Source organism: Heptranchias perlo, chromosome 15 (assembly GCF_035084215.1).
Source record: "Heptranchias perlo isolate sHepPer1 chromosome 15, sHepPer1.hap1, whole genome shotgun sequence".
Lineage (NCBI taxonomy): Eukaryota > Metazoa > Chordata > Chondrichthyes > Hexanchiformes > Hexanchidae > Heptranchias > Heptranchias perlo.
Window position 1 is genome coordinate 31,006,626 of NC_090339.1, and position 20,407 is coordinate 31,027,032.

Genomic DNA, 20,407 nt, shown 5'->3' on the forward strand with positions numbered 1-20,407 from the left:
TTGGGCTTTTTCCAACACCTAATTTCTATTTAAAGAGCTTGAGTACAATTTCTACATATATATATATATATATATAGCAATGCCTCCTATGTACTGAAACCAGCACTGATTTAGCACAGGCCAGGTCTAACAATTAACCTTGATCACAGTAAATAGGCTACGGGGGAACAAACAGAATACCCACTACATCACCTGTCAATCTGAAAAGCAGAAAACATCACAGCAGTAGACTATTTTCTCAGATCTTATTGCACTGCTGCTTTGGGCAAATTAACACTTGAGGCAAAGGAAACTAGCTTATTTTAATTGGACCAGTCAGAGTGTCACTGGACAGAAATCAGTAGAATCATAGAATCATAGAATCATAGAAGTTACAACATGGAAACAGGCCCTTCGGCCCAACATGTCCATGTCGCCCAGTTTATACCACTAAGCTAGTCCCAATTGCCTGCACTTGGCCCATATCCCTCGATACCCATCTTCCCCATGTAACTGTCCAAATGCTTTTTAAAAGACAAAATTGTACCCGCCTCTACTACTGCCTCTGGCAGCTCGTTCCAGACACTCACCACCCTTTGAGTGAAAAAATTGCCCCTCTGGATCCTTTTGTATCTCTCCCCTCTCACCTTAAATCTGTGCCCCCTCGTTATAGACTCCCCTACCTTTGGGAAAAGATTTTGACTATCGACCTTATCTATGCCCCTCATTATTTTATAGACTTCTATAAGATCACCCCTTAACCTCCTACTCTCCAGGGAAAAAAGTCCCAGTCTGTCTAACCTCTCCCTGTAAGTCAAACCATCAAGTCCCGGTAGCATCCTAGTAAATCTTTTCTGCACTCTTTCTAGTTTAATAATATCCTTTCTATAATAGGGTGACCAGAACTGTACACAATACTCCAAGTGTGGCCTCACCAATGCCCTGTACAACTTCAACAAGACATCCCAACTCCTGCATTCAATGTTCTGACCAATGAAACCAAGCATGCCGAATGCCTTCTTCACCACCCTATCCACCTGTGACTCCACTTTCAAGGAGCTATGAATCTGTACTCCTAGATCTCTTTGTTCTATAACTCTCCCCAACGCCCTACCATTAACGGAGTAGGTCCTGGCCCGATTCGATCTACCAAAATGCATCACCTCACATTTATCTAAATTAAACTCCATCTGCCATTCATCGGCCCACTGGCCCAATTTATCAAGATCCCGTTGCAATCCTAGATAACCTTCTTCACTGTCCACAATGCCACCAATCTTGGTGTCATCTGCAAACTTACTAACCATGCCTCCTAAATTCTCATCCAAATCATTAATATAAATAACAAATAACAGCGGACCCAGCACCGATCCCTGAGGCACACCGCTGGACACAGGCATCCAGTTTGAAAAACAACCCTCGACAACCACCCTCTGTCTTCTGTCGTCAAGCCAATTTTGTATCCAATTGGCTACCTCACCTTGGATCCCATGAGATTTAACCTTATGTAACAACCTACCATGCGGTACCTTGTCAAATGCTTTGCTGAAGTCCATGTGGTCCTGCACAGCCCTCATCTATCTTCTTGGTTACCCCTTCAAAAAACTCAATCAAATTCGTGAGACATGATTTTCCTCTCACAAAACCATGCTGACTGTTCCTAATTAGTCCCTGCCTCTCCAAATGCCTGTAGATTCTGTCCCTCAGAATACCCTCTAACAACTTACCCACTACAGATGTCAGGCTCACTGGTCTGTAGTTCCCAGGCTTTTCCCTGCCGCCCTTCTTAAACAAAGGCACAACATTTGCTACCCTCCAATCTTCAGGCACCTCACCTGTAGCGGTGGATGATTCAAATATCTCTGCTAGGGGACCCGCAATTTCCTCCCTAAATTCTTATTATGACTTTTTGTAGCGAGATTGTACAACTGAGTGGCTTGCTAGGCCATTTCAGAGGGCGATTAAGAATCAACCACTTTGTTGTGGGTCTGGAGTCACATATAGGCCAGACCGGGTAAGGACGGCAGGTTTCCTTCCCTAAAGGGCATTAGTGAACCAGATGGGTTTTTACGATAATCTGGTAGTTTCATGGCCACCATTACTAATACTAGTTTTTTTTTATTCCAGGTTTTTATTTAATTAATTGAATTTAAATTCCCCAGCTGCCGTGGCGGGATTTGAACACATGGCTCTGGATTACTAGGCCAGGCCTCTGGATTACTAGTCCAGTAACATAACCACCATGCTACCATACTCAAGTGTCCCCTGTAGGAGGGCACCAACTAATAAAAGAATCTAACCTGAGGTCCAATCAAACTGAAAAAAAAATAACGTAAACTAATTCAGTAATTTGTTATTGTGGTCAATTATACTTTAATGTCTTGCAGTGCCCACTGGTCACGGAAAGCCTCGAACGTACTGGTGGACACTGCATAGTCCCTCTCCAGGGTCACCTGGATGCAGACTACTTTATACAGGTTAAATTTCTGAATAGATTTATTTGTAAATAAAATGATTTACATATGTTTCTGCTCCTGTCAAACAGTATACAGCAGAATTGGTCATTTAGAATTTATAATTAATGATTTACAATATAACTGTGATAATTGTTTAAAAGTATCTATTGTTTGTCCAGCAACTTCTGATAAGCTTTTGGAAAGACACAGGCTCCGACCTTAACTCCAGGCCAGTTTTTGGCAAGTGAGTTTTGGTGATAGTTTTTATTTTAACTCTCAGGCCTCATTTAAGCGCTGCTGGCTGACCTCCCAGGCAGAAGTTGGTGGGAAGTGGGAGAGGATTGGGGTTAGGGTGATGAGGACAGCAATGGGTGAGATGAGGGGTGGAGCAGGGGAGAGAAGACAAGGGGACTGAAGGCAGGAGCAGAGGAGTAAAGATGGGGAAGAGCCCTCTTTGCCAATCCACACCTCTCCTCGTAGGTTGAAATTGCAGTATTCCTGAAAGAAAGTCGAAACAGGTCACAGTTGACTGTTGATTTTACTGGTTGTACCAGCTCTATGCTGCATAATAGTTGTAGGTGTAGTTGCAGCACATGACACAGCTCTGCATCTAGCTCTCTGAAGGCAGGATTCTGTGGAGACAGATTCCCACAGTCATTGTCAGGGAGATGTGCCAGGGCCTGCAGATATGGTCGATGGCATCTTGGCAGTTGTGGCCAACTGAGCTATGCTGGCTGTTGATCACTCTGGCGTGCAGTGCAACAGAAAGCAGGACATACTGTAATTAGGATATCTCCAAGAAAGCAACCATCATTATAGTTAGTCAGGCATTCACTTATTTTAGTTGTGCCATTGGATCTGCTGTCCCAGCATCCTTTGGGAATAGGAGGCTCCACATGCATTAATTATCTACTAAAGCAAGGAATGTTCATCTGTGCTTGCAGATAGACTGTGTGAATACTGGTGATGGAAACAGAGTACTTCTTATGCAGTCTGAGCTGCCTGGCACCCCTTCTTCCTCCAAACACCTCAGTCAGCAGGATTCCCCCTGGAAAATCCATTGGTGCCAGTTGGGGTAAAAAAGAAATGTAAAACAACTGACAACCTATGTGCCAGAAAAAAAGCAAATCAAAATATAAAGATGGCCCAGGAATGTCTTAAAAAACACTTGCCTTTACATTAATTTAGTCTTTAAATGAGTTTCTATCTATTTCCCAGTCCCTAGCAACCCTGGACATCTAGTTGTCAGGAAAATAATTAAGACTGAGCATCCCATAGGCAGGAATGGCAGGAAATGGTGTGCAGGAAGTTCCCATCCACATTTTAAGATCTAAATTAAGCTCCCTAATGTTTCAGGTGGAAGTGTCTTGTGCCCGTTCCCCGGACCACCAGAATGAACACCTCTGCCCCTCTTTCCTGTGTGTTACATCCTGCAAACATGGCATGTAAAAAATGGTGTTCAATTGGGTTTGTGATCCTTCTCATTCCTTTTGTTCATAATCCTTAATTCTAACATTTGTCTGCTGTTGATAGCTGTGAAGAAACCAGTTTGCACTGGCTCTGTTCATGAGTGTGTTGTGCCCTTTGAACTCCAGCAACAACATTCAATTCCATTACAACTTCCACTGGTAATGAAGAGTTTACAGCTGAGGGTGGGATGTTGAGAGACTGATTAATTTTCTTCCAGTTTAACAGTACAATATCAAGACCAAACAAATTAAACTATTGCAGTAGCTGCAGAGTCTCAAAATGAAGTTCAAAGTATCAGCAAGGAGAGAAGCAGCCAGTCCTGGCTATAATAATGATTTTAAAAATGCAAGCAGAGAGAACAAGAGTCTATATAAGTACCTTACACTACAACAGAACCAGGGGAATGCCTCCAAATAGGTGAAAACTAATTCAGAGATTGGGTATAAAAAGTGGAATAAAATATAATACAAATACTAAACAATAAGCCACACCGCATCTAAATTTGGAGTATCTAAAGATAGAGCTGACATAGAGGCAGGAGACAGGAAATCTTGTAGCAGAGAGACTACATTGAAATATGGATGTAGGATCCATCCTGTTTCAGTTTATAAGAAATTCTTTATTGTATCTTTCTATTTAATTCATAGCTATGCCTAGCATTGTAACAGGCTCATGTTGACTGCTTTCTGGATGAGTTCTGCTGTCTTTGTGTCTCTGTAGTGTGAGTGGGGGGAGGGGGGGGGACAGGGAGCATTGAACGAAAACATGCCTATTTGGTTTGAGATTCCAGAAACCTATGAAGTGTAACTAATCAAAAGGCACATCTTTTGAAAGAACAAGTTTTTTGGTCGTGGCTGATTATATTGGAATAATTTTGATGCTGAAACTGTGAAGGTCAGTAGAACGCAGGTTAGGTGTTTTGATTAATAGGTCAACATGCTGTCTACGGATCTAATCTGTTTAAGCAATATCAAGGTCTTAATTGATTTGCAAACCCTGAACAAGATGTGAACCACGATTCAATCAAGCTGGTACCATGGTCCAGGTGCTGCATCGTGTCTGATGTTGGTTTTGAGTCACAGCTGTATGCTCAGAGGCCTCCCAACTGCCTTTGGTCAGTTCAGGAATCCACAATTCATCTGTTTGGCTCTATGTTACCAGGGTGAGCTGGAGCTCCACAGTGCCTAGAGTCATGCACATATAAGCTCAGTTAACGAATTCTTCTAGTAAGAACTCTAATAATCTCACAATCATTATCTGTTTGTCAGAGAACAGATTAATATATTGGTGAAAGTTAAGTTATCTCATCTGCTGACTTATTCTTATTTCCATTAAAAAATGACATCTTACAACAAATTTGAAATAGTAGTTTTAGCCTGAACTATACAGCTAGGTGTTTTCCATCTTTCCGAGAGATTGGGGGTGTGTGAATAGCATCTCATACTATTTCCAATGTATAACCCAGCAGTTTGTCCTGTAGCACACAATCCTATATATTTCACGCACAAGGTTGTTTCAGTTCATAGGCTGTGCGGGCTTGCCTACAGAAGCTTACATTTGTATTGAACATGAGTAAAGAAGCCCAAATCGTAACACCACCCCCATACCATTTGAATGTTTGAGACCACACAATAGTTATAAAAATTTGCCTTTATAGAATTTAAACATTTTTTTCCCTAAGCTATGCCCATAAGTCCTTGCCTCACCTCCTCCACACTTCCTAGCCCTACATCAGTGTCATACTTGGCAGAAGGTGGCATCCCTACACTTTGATCAGCATGTCCATGTGGAAAAAGAATTAAGCCATCCTTCCCTGCATGTTTGAGCATGCAGAATATTCATTTTTTCTTGTCTGCGTTACCTGCAGTTCCAGTGAACCCCGTCATCCAGGCTCTTCTTGCATCCCGTGGGGCAATGTACTCGGTCTGAAAAACAATATAAAATAGTCTTAAACCCCAGTCACCAGGAATTTCCTCAGGGATTCTTCCGATCAGCCGCGATTACTTCAGGGGAAACTCCAGACATACCGCATCAATGGGGTTTCCGCCAAAGTTAGAGGCTAACCGGGAGAATCCCCAAGGAAAACCCTGGTGAGTATCTTTACTTTCTGTAAAAGTAAATCCCCAAATTATTGTAAATTGGAGAACAAATAAGCTTGCTTTATTATGGAAGCCAATTGTATTTAGTATTATATTCTATTAATTACATTATATCAAAAAATATCAATAAGTAAGGCCAGAGTATGAGATGTAACGGAAGATGCAGTAATAAATTCCCAAACTTAGTTGATCCATCATTCCTGGAATTAGAACATGGCTCTTTGGAGTTAAAATCAGATCAGCAGCCTTTCTCTTCAGTGGTGGGATGATTAGGAGTGCGTCAGCATTAGAAACAAAGCAACAGCTGACTGATGTCTCTCATCAATGAGACACCAATGTCAGACATAGTCCAGCATGCTATCTTGGCACCAGACTAGCATCAGTGTTAAGGTCACTAATATCTCGATTTTATCAGTACCAGGCCTGAACCAGCTTGGCAGCAGTGCAGCAAATCACTGACCTCTATCTTCAATGACACATCAGTACAAAGTATTATCAGTAGCACTCCAGTATCAAAGCAGAACGAGTGTTAGAAAGAAATAGCACTGTGGTGCTGTATTTTGACTTGGTCCAGTAGTTAGTGCCTCTGAGCTATATTAAAATAAATAAATCCTCCAAATTGGTAGCACTGATGCATTATTCTGATTTTACTCTGCGATTTGTTTTGAGCAAAGCTCAAGCACATTTGAGAAGGAGGAATTTAATCTCCACCGATGGCTCAGTGGTTTACCCAGTGAATAGTTGAGCCATACAGATTAGAAAGATCACAATAATTTATAAGTGGATGGAGGAAATTGTATGAGTATCAATACACATTGTATTGCAAATTACTTTTTTACATTTTTGTTATGCTAGGAGTGAGGGATCCTTATTTTTATAAGTAGCTTCTGAGGTTAGAGAGAAGTAATATGCTGGTCAAAAGGATTTGGAATTTTTAAGGTTAATTTCATTGGTTCAAGTTCTGTTTTTTTTGATTGGTTGATGAGCACTGACCAAAATCTATCAAAAGCGTGATGTCAATGTGTCACATAGGATATATGAAGCCAGAGTGTGTTGCAGGAACTGTGATGCCAGAGGGACAGGAAGTGCACTCAGTCATACTATTTAATTTAAATAGATATAAATAAATATTTTAAACAGTGGTCTGCATGCTCACCAAATGGGGGTCAGTGGCAGGAATCACATAGGCACTGATATTTTGAGCATCCATCAACGATCGGAGAGCACTCAGGTGAAATGAAGTGTTCTTTACCGTGGGAGGCAGATACTAAATATAGAAAAATACATAGTAAATCTTATAGTCCAGAATACTAACTGTCATTATTATATAACAATCATGAACAGAATTTGTACTGTCTCACTAGTTTGAGAAGTAGCAAGGTGAAATTATGGGATAAGACAAAGGGGCTAGGTTTAATACTACATATACATTTTAAATCAAAAGCTGTCACACATTTTAGTCTTTCTGTTTTTACCTTTGATTCAATCAAAAGCTGTCCCTCCCCGTTAATTGTTCCTCAGCAGTTCCACAATGCTCTAGTGGGTATGTGCTGCATCTGGTGAAGTATTAAGCTATACAAGTCAAAAGGTCTCAGGTTTTGATCCTCTGTCTGTGATGAGTTAACTGATTTTAGCCAGCTTTCATTGGCCTCAGCCTCCTGAGTCAGGGAGGGCAAAAATAAGCCTCGGTTCCTGCCCCGATCACTGTCCAGTGACCCCTGCCAGAAAGTGTACCATAGTGGACTAGCCTGTTGACACTTACCAGCTGGGCACATACATGAAGATCAGAGTTAATAGCAGGGACATTTGTGTCTTTGGGACTGTATCAAAGGAAGAACCTTTGCGTTTGAGAGAGGAAGCGGAAAAAGGGGATATGAAATAAAAGAAAATGTATCACAGTCCTGTGCCCCGTACAGATACTCAAGCCAGCTATTATTTTATGTATTATCTTTAATTTTGGCACTAAGTTCATTTCTTCCATTGACTCCCACCAACATTTACCTTTGGGTTTGTATTGTATGGAGTTTGAATCATCAGTTGCTGCTGCAGACATCACATTACATAAAGAGACTGGGAGAGGTGAAATATTAGCTGTTGTATGTTTCTAGGATAGTTACTATGATATGAGTTAAAGGAAAGCAACAACCCAAAAATGAAGTTACTCCTTTCATTATATTTACTTTTTTTTGTATTTTTTTTATTCGTTCATGGGATGTGGGCGTCGCTGGCGAGGCCAGCATTTATTGCCCATCCCTAATTGCCATTGAAAAGATGGTGATGAGCCGCCTTCTTGAACTGCTGCAGTCCGTGTGGTGAAGGGTCTCCCACAGTGCTGTTAGGAAGGGAGTTCCAGGATTTTGACCCAGCGTTTCCAAGTCAGGATGGTGTGTAACTTGGAGGGGAACGTGCAGGTGGTGTTGTTCCCATGTGCCTGCTGCCCTTGTCCTTCTAGGTGGTAGAGGTCACGGGTTTGTGAGGTGCTGTTGAAGAAGCCTTGGTGAGTTGCTGCAGTGCATCCTGTGGATGGTACACACTGCAGCCACAGTGCGCTGGTGGTGAAGGGAGTGAATGTTTAAGGTGGTAGATGGGCTGCCAATCAAGCGGGCTGCTTTGTACTGGATGGTGTCGAGCTTCTCGAGTGTTGTTGGAGCTGCACTCATACAGACAAGTGGAGAGTGTTTCATTACACTCCTGACTTGTGCCTTGTAGATGATGGAAAGGCTTTGGGGAGTCAGGAGGTGAGTCACTTGCCGCAGAATACCCAGCCTCTGACCTGCTCTTGTAGCCACAGTATTTATGTGGCTGGTCCAGTTAAGTTTCTGGTCAATGATGACCCCCAGGATGTTGATGGTGGTGGATTCAGCAATGGTAATGCCATTGAATGTCAGGGGGAGGTGGTTAGACTCTCTCTTGTTGGAGATGGTCATTGTCTGGCGTGGATGTTACTTGCCACTTATCAACCCAAACCTGGATGTTGTCCAGGTCTCGCTGCATGCGAGCACAGACTGCTTAATTATCTGAGGGGTTGCGAATGGAACTGAACACTGTGCAATCATCAGCGAACATCCCCATTTCTGTCCTTATGATGGAGGGAAAGTCATTGATGAAGCAGCTGAAGATGGTTGGGCCTAGGACACTGCCCTGAGGAACTCCTGCAGCAATGTCCTGGGGCTGAGATGATTGGCCCCCAACAACCACTACCATCTTCCTTTGTGCTAGGTATGACTCCAGCCACTGGAGAGTTTTCCCCCTGACACTTTCTCACTTATACTTTCCCAGCAGTTTCTTATTTGTACATAATTGATAAAATCAGAACACCATTTGCTCATTGGCTCATCCTTCCTTTCATTGCAATTAATGTTGACGCTAAGAATTCTGGGTAACTGATATCACTCGGACCTAAGGCTACAGAGTCCTCTTCACGTGGACATTATTGCGTAAATATTACATCCAAACATCTTCAGTTTACACTAGGGATTTTCAGATTGTCTCACTTTAACTTTATGTGAGATGATTTAGCTACATCATTAAATAAATTTAAAACAGAAATAGACAGTTTCCTAGAAGTAAAGGGAATTAGGGGTCACAGGGAGTGGGCAGGAAATTGGACATGAATTTAGATATGAGGTTAGGATCAGATCAGCCATGATCTTATTGAATGGCGGAGCAGGCTCGAGGGGCCGATTGGCCTACTCCTGCTCCTATTTCTTATGTTCTTATGTTTGGTTTACTACATTTAGTTATCACATTTCTCCCTAACTCCGCTGTACCCCCGCACCGCCCCCTCCCTCCCCAACCAAACCCCACTCCAAGTCTTTGGTCAGAATATCTGAACTATAAACATCTCTTTAGATGTCACTAATACTGCTCCTAGTTCAAGCCAGTAAGAATCATAGGGAAGTGATGCAAGATGGAGACCATTCACTCCCATAAATGGTCCCATTAAGATCAGTGAAGATCAACTTCTAGGGGATATTCTAATGGAGTTAAGAGAAATTCAAACTTATTGACAATAGAAAGGTTATTAAAAATTCCCCAGGAATTTTCCTGACAGACCTCTTCTGTAGCATTGTGCAATAGTGATGAACCCTATGTTAAGGGCTTTAGATTCAACATCAACATTCATGCTAGCAAATAATTAAATGGGTTCAGTCCAACATCATTAGTGTTCAGTGACAATATAAGAACACAAGAAGGATGGAACCAGGAAAGGTAGCAAGGCCCATCAAATTGGTTCGTTCCATAGTCTTGATCCCCAAAAGTAATCAAACAAAACTCCAGAATATTCTTCCATCCTCACATCACCACTAATAGACCCTGGACTGCTGCCCCTAGCTAACATGTCCTACTGCCCCAAGCACAAGGACCATTGAGTCTCTTGAAGCTTTTGATCATCTCAGTTTGTACCTATCCCTATCACCACAAATCTCATTCCTAACCAGCTCCTAATATAGCTCTTTTTTCAAGGTGTCAATTTTCTTAGCTACTTACGGGAGGGTTTATTGCACAATTTCTCACAAGACTTGCATCACTTTCATCTGATTGGAGAGGTTGACTGCTTACCAGCAGGAATAGACCTAGAAAAACAATCATCAATGCATCAATTACTAGTTGATCTCCCAAGGAATCAACTGGTTTAAAATAATTGATTTGAACACTGGTGACATCAGTCCTTAAATCAGTAGATGACTAAATGTGTTAATTGATATGACAACGATAAAACTATAACAAAGTTAAATGTACAACTTTTATTATTTATTTATATTTATATATATATATTTAGTGTAATGCTTTTATTGGCCAGTTTTTGACTATATACAAGCTGTCAGCATGGGAATGAATCTGTGAATCACTAAATAATTTATTTTAAGTCTCAATGCCTCTTAAGTAGAATATTTTGTTGAACAAAGGAAAATATAGATACCGGTGTCAAGTAAGAAATAAAATCAATTTCTGTTTTGTTCAGGCATCAGTCTGAGCTTGTGGTAATGATGGTGTTTAAAAAGATAGTTATTTAAGAAAAATACAGCATCTGTAGAGGCCAAGAATGGGCTAAAATTTCAACTAGCAGGGGTGGGGAGCAGTGTCGGCAGCCAAGAGTGGGCCACCAAAGAATTGTTTAAAATAATAAATTTGTATTTTAACACCCAGCAAAATCTCCAGATGGGGGTTATTTTTTTTAAATCCTGAAAATGTTTCTTGGAGTCGGTGCAGCAGGGGCAAGAAAGGCTGCAGGACAGGATGAGGCGAAGCTGACAGCCGGGCCTGAGTAGCTGGATGGCCATGGTGGTAGCAGCTGTAGGAAGACAACTGGTCTGGTGGTCGGGCAGACGGTTGTGAGGAGGAGAGAGGGAGGTGCAGCAGGATGAAAAGTCATGATTTTTATGAGGAGCGAGAACAGGATAAGGAGCAATAACACTGGGTAGGGAAATCTTCCTTTCCTATGGTGGTCGAGGAGGGCGTGTGAGGACAGGCAGAACTGAGTGAAGATACATTTTAAGGAGAATTTATTATCTGGAAGGGGAAAAATATAAAAGTTAACATATATGCACATTTACAAAAATATAAATAAAAAGTAATGAAATTACCTGGCTTCTTACTTTGAACAGTGGATATCTAACATGGTGGAGTCAGAGGTAAGAGAAAAAAAACTGCTCTGCTGTGCCACCCAATGGCCAGAGCCTGCAATTATATGCAGACTTAAAGCAGTTCTTTTAACATGTTGCAGCATCACTGACTGTCACATTAATTGGAACATCCTATTACAAACTTGACAGGTGTCACAGGAAAAAAGATTACATACAAATGTAATAGGTAGACGAAGACACATTTAAAATGGAAAATCCCACAGGGCGTGTTTGCATAGGAGTTTACAATGGAAGATGTGATAGATGTACTGATTTTAATATATAGTCAATCTCCCATAGAATTGCACATCTGGAGTCAAGACCAAATGCAGTCATGAAGTGAAGTGGGATCAGAGAACAGGGGATAACTGAATAAGGGCAGAGGGAGAACTGCAGCACTGGAGGCCAGTATATAAGAGAAGGGGGAGGTAAAGTGGGTTACAAACCAGGCAGAGGGGAGAGAGGGAAAAAAAGAGAATAATAAGAAGCCTGAGGAGAATTAGAGGCCTGGGGGTGTAAGAAAGAATCAAAGGTTCATGGAGATCACCAGAGCAGGGTGGAGACCAAAGGAGCCTGCACTAATGGAACCAGTGACACCAGTCTGGTAAACATGGCTAGGCTGTAGATGGGAGGATGGAAGAGGGGAAAGAGGGAGGGAGAGGGAACATGGAGGAAGATAGGGGAGAGGAGTGGAGGGAGGATAGGAGAGGTAGGACAGAGGAAAAGGAAGAGGAAGTGCAGGAGGGAGAGAAGTCGAGAGAGGGAGTGATATTTATTGCCCTTGCATATTGTTAATTGAACACTAGAGGGCCCCCTGATGGGAGCAACTATATTGTAGCAATTACACTCACAGCTCTCCTCTCAGACTGAATGTTACATCCAGAGAGAATGTTCAGACAGTGTGAAATAAAAGCAGCTATTGCATTACCATACCAACTTGAGTGTTTAGTGGACATAACAAGGAAGAGGGGACTATGGACTTCTGTTCCACATAGAAACAGAAAATTATCATATTTAAAACAAAAAACGGATTATCTTATAGCTTCACAGACAAATAAAAATACTTAATTTGCACGCAATTAATAATTCAAATAACATACTAGCAAAGAAAACAAGAACTGAAATAAAATACACACCTCAAGTGAGCATTTAATGATAGTTTAAATATAAATCCACAGTTTCAACAATGTTGCTATTTTAAAGAATTCCTGAGGAAACATGGCCATGATAAATCTGAAAACCATTGGCTGGAGGCGGGCAGGAGCAGTGGCTGCTGAGAAGGGCCAGGGCTGACATAGCCAGCGCAGGAAGGGGATGATGTATTAGCCCAGGAGGCCACCTTCAAGGCATTTAGTGCAGCGAGAGTGGCGGCTGACAACAGGCAGGCGGCAGATGAGGAAGTAAGGGTCACTATAAGGGCTGGGGCCAATGCACCCTTGTATGGGTAGAGAGGAAGCAAGATATTGGATGCATAAGACTGCATTTCAGCATTATGGTGAGGCGCAGCTGGTTTTTGGGGGGAAGGGAGAGACATAAACCAGGGTGGGGTGCAGGAGCTATGGTAATCGAAGTAGTCAATTAAAAAAGCTGAGTGGCCAAATTTCTAGATCCTTGACTTTTTCTTATGTTCTTAATCTATACAAAGATATTCAGTACCTTGCAGAAACTGTGTCATATCATAAAACAGAACAATCAAAAGATTTACAGCAATGGTAAAAGTTGTTTATGGATTTTCTTAAATTGATAAATGATTCATGGATCGTCATCATTTGATATCTTGTCTAACACTACATAACTGATAACTTAAGAACAAAGGTCAGAATGTAAGAAGCAATGTACTGGCCAGAGGTTTACTATCTAATTATAGGAACTCTTAATGCCAGCAAAAGAGACTTAAGTCCAAAATTTTAGTGGAGATGCAGCCATCGGTACATAAGAATATGATAAAATATGGAACGAGAACAGGCCATTTGACTTAAAAGGAAAATTGATGGCTATTGCTGATATTAATATAGAACAAAGCAAAGCAACATCTAGCACTGGAATAACCTTCTATTGTGGCCAAGTGGGTTATTACATTGTGCTACCAGTCTGCTGCACCATTGGCTGGCAGGGCATGGGTTGGTATCCACAATACTCTACACGTTGAGCTCTCTAAATGACAATATTTGCAGAAGGGAAAGGTTATTTGGCCTTTACTAACACCTGGGGCTGGTTCCCAAGCTGCGAGAGCTGACCTACAGAATAGTCAAGCAACAGCCTGACATAGTCGTACTCTCAGAATCATATCTGTCAGCTAACATCCCAGATTCCTCCATCACCATCTCTGGATATATCCTGTCCAAGGGGTACAGTGTTATACAATCAGGCTGATGTGGTCATGAATCCTCAATATTGACTATGGATCCGAGGAAATCTCATGGCTTCAAGTCAAAGGAGGCCACCTACTGGCCACCCTAAACTGACAAATCAGTACTCCTCCATGTTGTACACGACTGGGAGGAAGTTCTGCGGGAAGCAAGGGTACAGAATGTACTGTGGGTGAGGGGCTTCAATGTTCACCACTAAAAGTGGTTTGGCAGTACCATCACTGACTGAGATGGCAAACTGGACATAGCTGCCAAACTGAGCCTGTGACAGGTGGTGCAGGAACCAACGTTAGCTAGTAGCAGAAATGATTTTCTATGAGATCAATGGAAGGAATGGCTACCGCACCCTCCATTATGCATTTTGGCACTACCATTGTGCTAAGTGGAACAGACTAAGGGTAGATCTAGTAACCCAAAATGGTACATCCATGAGGCACTGTGGGCCATTAACAGCAGCAGAATTTATACCACCAGAATCAGTAAAATCATGGCCTAACACATCCCTCACCCCTTCATCAGCACCAAACCAGTGCATCCTCCCGGCCCCTCAAGCAAATCTTCTGCCACGATCTTTCCCTCCCCTCGATCGGCCGACATCCCCGCTATCGGCCGATTTCCCCCCCCGCCCCCCCGCGATCTCTCCCTCCCTTGTCGCTGGCGCGCTCCGAGCCCCCACCCACCCGCAATCTTCTCCAATTGCCGGGGACCATCCCCGCACGCTTTCCCATCCGACAGCCAGCTGCCAGGCAGGAAACAGAGTAAAAAAATGCTAATGAGGTCCTGCTGTTAAATTCGGCAGGACCTCCGCCTTCCCGGGATTTCCAGGTTTCCTGGCCGCAGAAACGCACCCCCGATCTCGCCCCGCCTCCTCATAAATATCAGGGCCGTAGCGTTCCCTATCTAACATCATTGTGGGGGTACCTTCACCACAAGGATGGCAGCAATTCAAGGAGAAGGCCCACCACCACCTTCTCAGGGTGGGCAATAAGTGTGACTCTGCCAGTGTAAACCACACCCTGGGAACAAATTTAAAAAAAACACTACTACGCAACATGAAAATTCAATCCAATCTATTCATACTGAATAATAAATACCCATGTAATATTTAATAACAATGAAAGACAATCCCAACTGCACTGACAAACTGTTAAAAGCTTTCATAGCAATTAACGACTTGCTGGAAAGTTGTTACTGATTTACTCAATGAGACACAATCAACAAATGTGCCGTAAGGAAATTGTGCAGCATTTTTGTTTGAAAGAAATGCAATATCCTGGGCTAAACACAATGAGCTTCATTCAGGATATTCAGTAAATTTGTGAAACCCAAGAAGATTTAAAAGGGAGCAGGCTGCTTGCATATTTTCAAGAACCCAATTCTTAACAACTTCCCTTTATCAGTAAATAAAAAACTCAGAAATCTAAGTTGAAAAATATTGTCATGACAAGATTGAAGAAATGTTGCAACTCGGCTTGAAGATGAGAAAAATCAATTTATTCACCTTCTAGTACCAGAAGCCACGTCCAGACCGCAATGCAGAAAGGTCTCATATTCCGAACGTGAGTCTGCCCTTTTGCACAATGGATTTGAGCACAGCCAACTGAAAAAAAAACATACAATCAGCCAAACCTTAATAAGCTTAACCATGGGTCACGTGGATATGTTGTTGGCACATCATAAACAAATACGTGTTCTTAAGTTATGGATCATTGGCTCCTCTATACAGTCCAACAGCAATTATAGGTAAGTTTTCCTCTGAGTATTAAGTTGGAAAAAAAGTTGTTTGAGTAAGTTGGTGGGAAAACTGGTAGAAAAAAATAATGAACCAAAGTCCATTTCTTCTGCAACTACGGGATAGAATTCCTGATCGTGCACTGTAACTTCAGTGAACAACCCACCGAAACCCCAAAGAAACGGCATAAACACCATTTGTGGCATTCCTCCAAGGTTTCTGCGGAACTTCCACCCAAGTTATGATAGATGCTCAGGAGAACCCCCATGGAGAGTGATGGCGTATGAGTCTTGATCATCTGAAGGAAATTAGTGAAATTAAATCCTTGTTAAAGGCTCATCCTGAAAGAATTATGCAGAGTTATCTTAAAAGAATCCTGAAAGAATTATGCAGGTCAGAGGCTGGGTATTCTGCGGCGAGTGACTCACCTCCTGACTCCCCAAGAAGGTGGTGGTGAGCCGCCTTCTTGAACCGCTGCAGTCCGTGTGGTGAAGATTCTCCCACAGTGCTGTTAGGTAGGAAGTTCCAGGATTTTGACCCAGCGACGATGAAGGAACGGTGATATATTTCCAAGTCGGGATGTTGTGTGACTTGGAGGGGAACGTGCAGGTGGTGTTGTTCCCATGTGCCTGCTGCCCTTGTCCTTCTAGGTGGTGGCAATGGCAATGGGCCACTTTCTTTTTTTAAGAAGGAAGTAGAAAGTGGAAGGCCCTCTACTTACCATCCCAAGGATCAGTAAACATTTCTTAATGAGAGTGCTAAACGGTGTAGGAAATGAGCAACTACATATCATGTGAACTGTTCGTTGTTTCCTTTCATCTTAGGTTATGAATGAAGGTGCACTTTTGGTGAAGGAATGGGGTGTGCAGGATAATGTGGTATGTCCTGCATATTGCCAGAAAGTTGTAGAAAGTGTTCAACACAGTGAAGGCAAGGTGGGTGGAATTAGGAAATGTGTTTATTACAGTGCATTGTTCCAAGGTCTGATTGCCTCCTCTTATCTTGGCTACCCTGGTGAGTTCATTGAACTTATTTTAGCGATGAGTTGCAGTGCGGGGATTAGTGGAGATGGCATTGACTTCCAAAGCCACTCTCTTCTACTGTGTCTGGACCATTCCTTATGTTACCCTCCTTCCCTCAATCCCAAATATATGCTCCCTTGTTTCCCTCATCTGGGACAATAAAACCTTGATGGTGGGGCCCGTGAACTTGGAGGCTCTGGACCCTACTGCAGCCCTCTCAAAATGATTATTTGTGAAAAATTCAAAGTCCTTGCTCCCAAACTTTAAATTAGTGTCCTGTACATTTACGTGTTGCAGCAGCACTGGATTTCCTGTGCCCTCCAGAGCCGAGAAACACCCTGGGACGTTTTTCTATGTTAAAGACACTATATAAATGGAAGTTGTTGCTGTTATATAACAGTATGCTCTTAACTCTCATGTGATATGCGCGAACATTAGCTGATCATCTCTGACATTGGTCACATAACATATCTGTTAAAACAAGTGTCTCTTTCATCTTCACAATTACACAGGCCACGCAGTGCAAGACAGGGAGAAGTAACAATACATAAAAAAAATTCTCTTAAAAATATTTTAGAAGAATCTATTCTTGGCCAAGTTTCTAGGATAAATATCATGTAAAAAATCAGACATAGGAAGTAATGGCTTTTGTTAAAATGATACAGAACAGGTCAAGGGACCATGAAGATGCAATCCTCATGTCCCCTTTAATTCTTCCGCCAATCAGCTTAAATCTATGTCCTCTAGTTCTTGAACTCTCCACTAGGGGAAACAGGTACTTCCTGTCTACTCTATCTGGGCCCCTCATAATTTTGTACACCTCAATCAAGTCACCCCTCAGCCTCGTCTGCTCCAAGGAAAACAACCTCTGCCTATCCAATCTCTCCTCGTATCTGCAATTTACAAGCCCTGGCAACATTCTTGTAAATCTTATCTGCACTTTCTCCAGACCAATTACGTCCTTCCTGTAATGTGGTGACCAGAACTGCGCACAATACTCCAGCTGTGGCCTTACCAGCGTTTTATACAGTTCCATCATTACATCTCTGCTTTTGAATTCTATACCTCGGCTAATAATGGAGAGCATTCCGTATGTCTTCTTCACAACCTTATCTACCTGTACTGCCACCTTCAGGGACCTGTGTACATGCACTCCAAGGTCTCTCATTTCCTCTACCCCTCTCAATATACTCCCGTTTACTGCGTATTTCCTTTTACCGTTTGCCCTCCCTAAATGCATTACCTCACACTTCTCCGGGTTGAACTCCATTTGCCACTTTTCCGACCACTCCACCAACCCATTGATATCTTCTTGGAGTCTACAGCTATCCTCTTCACTATCAATATATTTACTCTTGTACTTACTCTTGTACTCCAAACCCCTTGCAATAAAACCTAACATACCATTTGCCTTCCTAATTGCTTGCTGCACCTGCATGTTAACTTGCTGTGATTCATGTACAAGGACACCCAAATCCCTCTGACTACCAACATTTACCAACATTTCTTAGTCTGTCACCTTTTAAAAAATATTCTGCTTTTCTATTCTTCCTACCAAAGTGGATAATTTCACATTTCCCCACGTTATACTCCATCTGCCACCTTCTCGTTTGCTCACTTAACCTGTCTATATCCCTTTGCAGCTTACTTTCCCACCTAGCTTTGTATCATCAGCAAACTTGGATACATTACACTCGGTCCCCTCATCTAAGTCATTCATATATATTATAAACAGTTGAGACCCAAGCACCGATCCTTGAAGCACACCACTAGTTACAAACTTCCAACCCGAAAATGACCCGTTTATTCCTACTCTGTTTTTTGTCCATTAACCAATCTTCAATCTGTGCTAATATATCCCCCCCCAATCCCACGAGCAGTAATCTTGTGTAATAACCTCTTGTGTGGCACCTTATCAAATGCTTTTTGAAAATCCATATATACCACATCCACTGGTTCCCCTTTTTCTACCTTGCTAAAAACACCCTCAAAAAATTCTAATAGATTTGTCAAACACGATTTCCCTTTCATAAAACCATGCTGACTCTGCCTAATTATATTATGATTTTCTTAGTGCCCTGTTACTATGTCCTTAATAATAGATTCTAGCATTTTCCCTATTACTGATGTCCGGCTAAGTGGCCTCCCTGTTTTCTTTCTTCCTCCTTTCTTGATTACTATGTCCCTCTTTATTTTGATTTGCTACCTTCCAATCCAAGGGGACCATTCTTGGAAAATATTCGATCTGACTCCAATTGGATATAGTGATACTTTATTAACTTCACCCAAGGATCAACACATGCATAAGCAGTAATTAGCAGTACAGAACAAGATTTATATTACCCGTTCCGTTCTGGGTAAGTGTGTCCACTTCTCACTCCTCTTGCTTCTACACTAACAAAGTCTGAGACCTCTCCAGTTATACCCCGAAAGAATGGAACTGCGGCAAAATACTTCCAATCAGGATGTTTCCTCAATACGCCCCTTAATTTATCCAATCATATGGACAATACGTAGTTGTCCAGAAGAAACAGTGCTTTGTGGCCCCCTTGTCTCTCCTTATCCTTAGCACAATGTTTCTCAGTGCCTGCAGTTGATGAGTCACCCTATAGGCCTTGAAGATAACGGGAGTTCTAGCTAGCTTCATCATTCCATTACGTCTGAAGGAGTGGAGGTACTGTAATGGTGCTTCCCTTAGTATGCAATAACAGGATGCTCATAGTTGTTAGGCATCCTGTAGATGCTGTAAGTTAATTTAAAAGCAGTCCATTTGGTGACACAGCATTTTCAGCTAAAGTTTTGATTATTTAATCCTTTCCGAGCTAGTTTCCCTAAATACCTTAACCTATATTTCCTTACAGTTCCCCACCTTGAGAAGGAGGAGTTACCTTCGACTCCTCTCTCAACTTATTTCTTACCTTGCTGCAACAGGGTCGCTATCTCTAGGTTATTAGCATGTCGACCAAGTTTTTTAGGCAGATATTTCAAGGAGCACAGCATAATTTCAAGACATCATGGGCTTAAAAGATTCTCCAGTTCTCCTTTTACTAATATCCATCTTGTGAATAATTTCTCTCTAGCCCAATTTTATTGTTAACTGAAAGGAACCTAACCCTGAGTTTTGGAAATCCAAATCACTATCTCCCTCTTTATTTAATTTCAATCCCTCTGATTGGTACCAGTATTTCCTGATTGTTTCATTAATTGGTCAGTTTATCTGGAGCATGTGTCAGTGCCTTGGTTAAAAGGTTTTTCGCTCTCCTGAGCCACATTAACCATTTCATGTCGTTGTCAAGTAACTGAGCATGTCTGGGACCCATTCGTCAGTGCATCTTCATCACGCATTTCCGCGTACTAGTTGCCTCACACGCAACATATCATAATATTAACTTCCTGCTGGCCAGTTTCTTTTTCCTCATGATATTTCCGAACGTGTTTTCCATGGCACACGTCATATGTCCAGTAAGATTCAATCCTGTAAGAGCAGCTGCTCTGTTTAAAGTGTGGTTCTAATAGCTCACCAGGCCATAGGCCTTTGTAATCACGTTCTTCATCCTGGTCTCTGTTTCCCATTGATGGCAACATACATTTGTTTCTTTCATGTCCACTGTAGCCATTCTTGGGCTTTCAGGTTATCTTATCAAAAGATCGGG

General features: G+C 42.0%; 1 protein-coding gene and 1 long non-coding RNA gene across 2 annotated transcripts in view; one reads left to right on the forward strand and one right to left on the reverse strand.

Annotated features, from left to right (window-relative positions):
• The window catches only part of xpnpep2 (X-prolyl aminopeptidase (aminopeptidase P) 2, membrane-bound), a 75,517-nt gene extending 59,907 nt beyond the window's left edge, over positions 1-15,610 (reverse strand). Inside the window, exons 1-4 of the mRNA XM_067997009.1 lie at positions 15,502-15,610; positions 10,496-10,581; positions 7,161-7,271; positions 5,767-5,830 (exon numbers count right to left, since the gene is read on the reverse strand). Of these exons, the coding sequence (XP_067853110.1) occupies positions 5,767-5,830; positions 7,161-7,271; positions 10,496-10,581; positions 15,502-15,550 (310 nt within the window). The 5' untranslated portion in view covers positions 15,551-15,610. The remainder of the gene's footprint in view (positions 1-5,766; positions 5,831-7,160; positions 7,272-10,495; positions 10,582-15,501) is intronic.
• LOC137332962 (uncharacterized) overlaps positions 15,566-20,407 on the forward strand; it is a 33,862-nt gene continuing 29,020 nt past the window's right edge. The window contains exons 1-2 of the long non-coding RNA XR_010965768.1: positions 15,566-15,743; positions 16,557-16,667. This is a non-coding gene — a long non-coding RNA (uncharacterized lncRNA). The remainder of the gene's footprint in view (positions 15,744-16,556; positions 16,668-20,407) is intronic.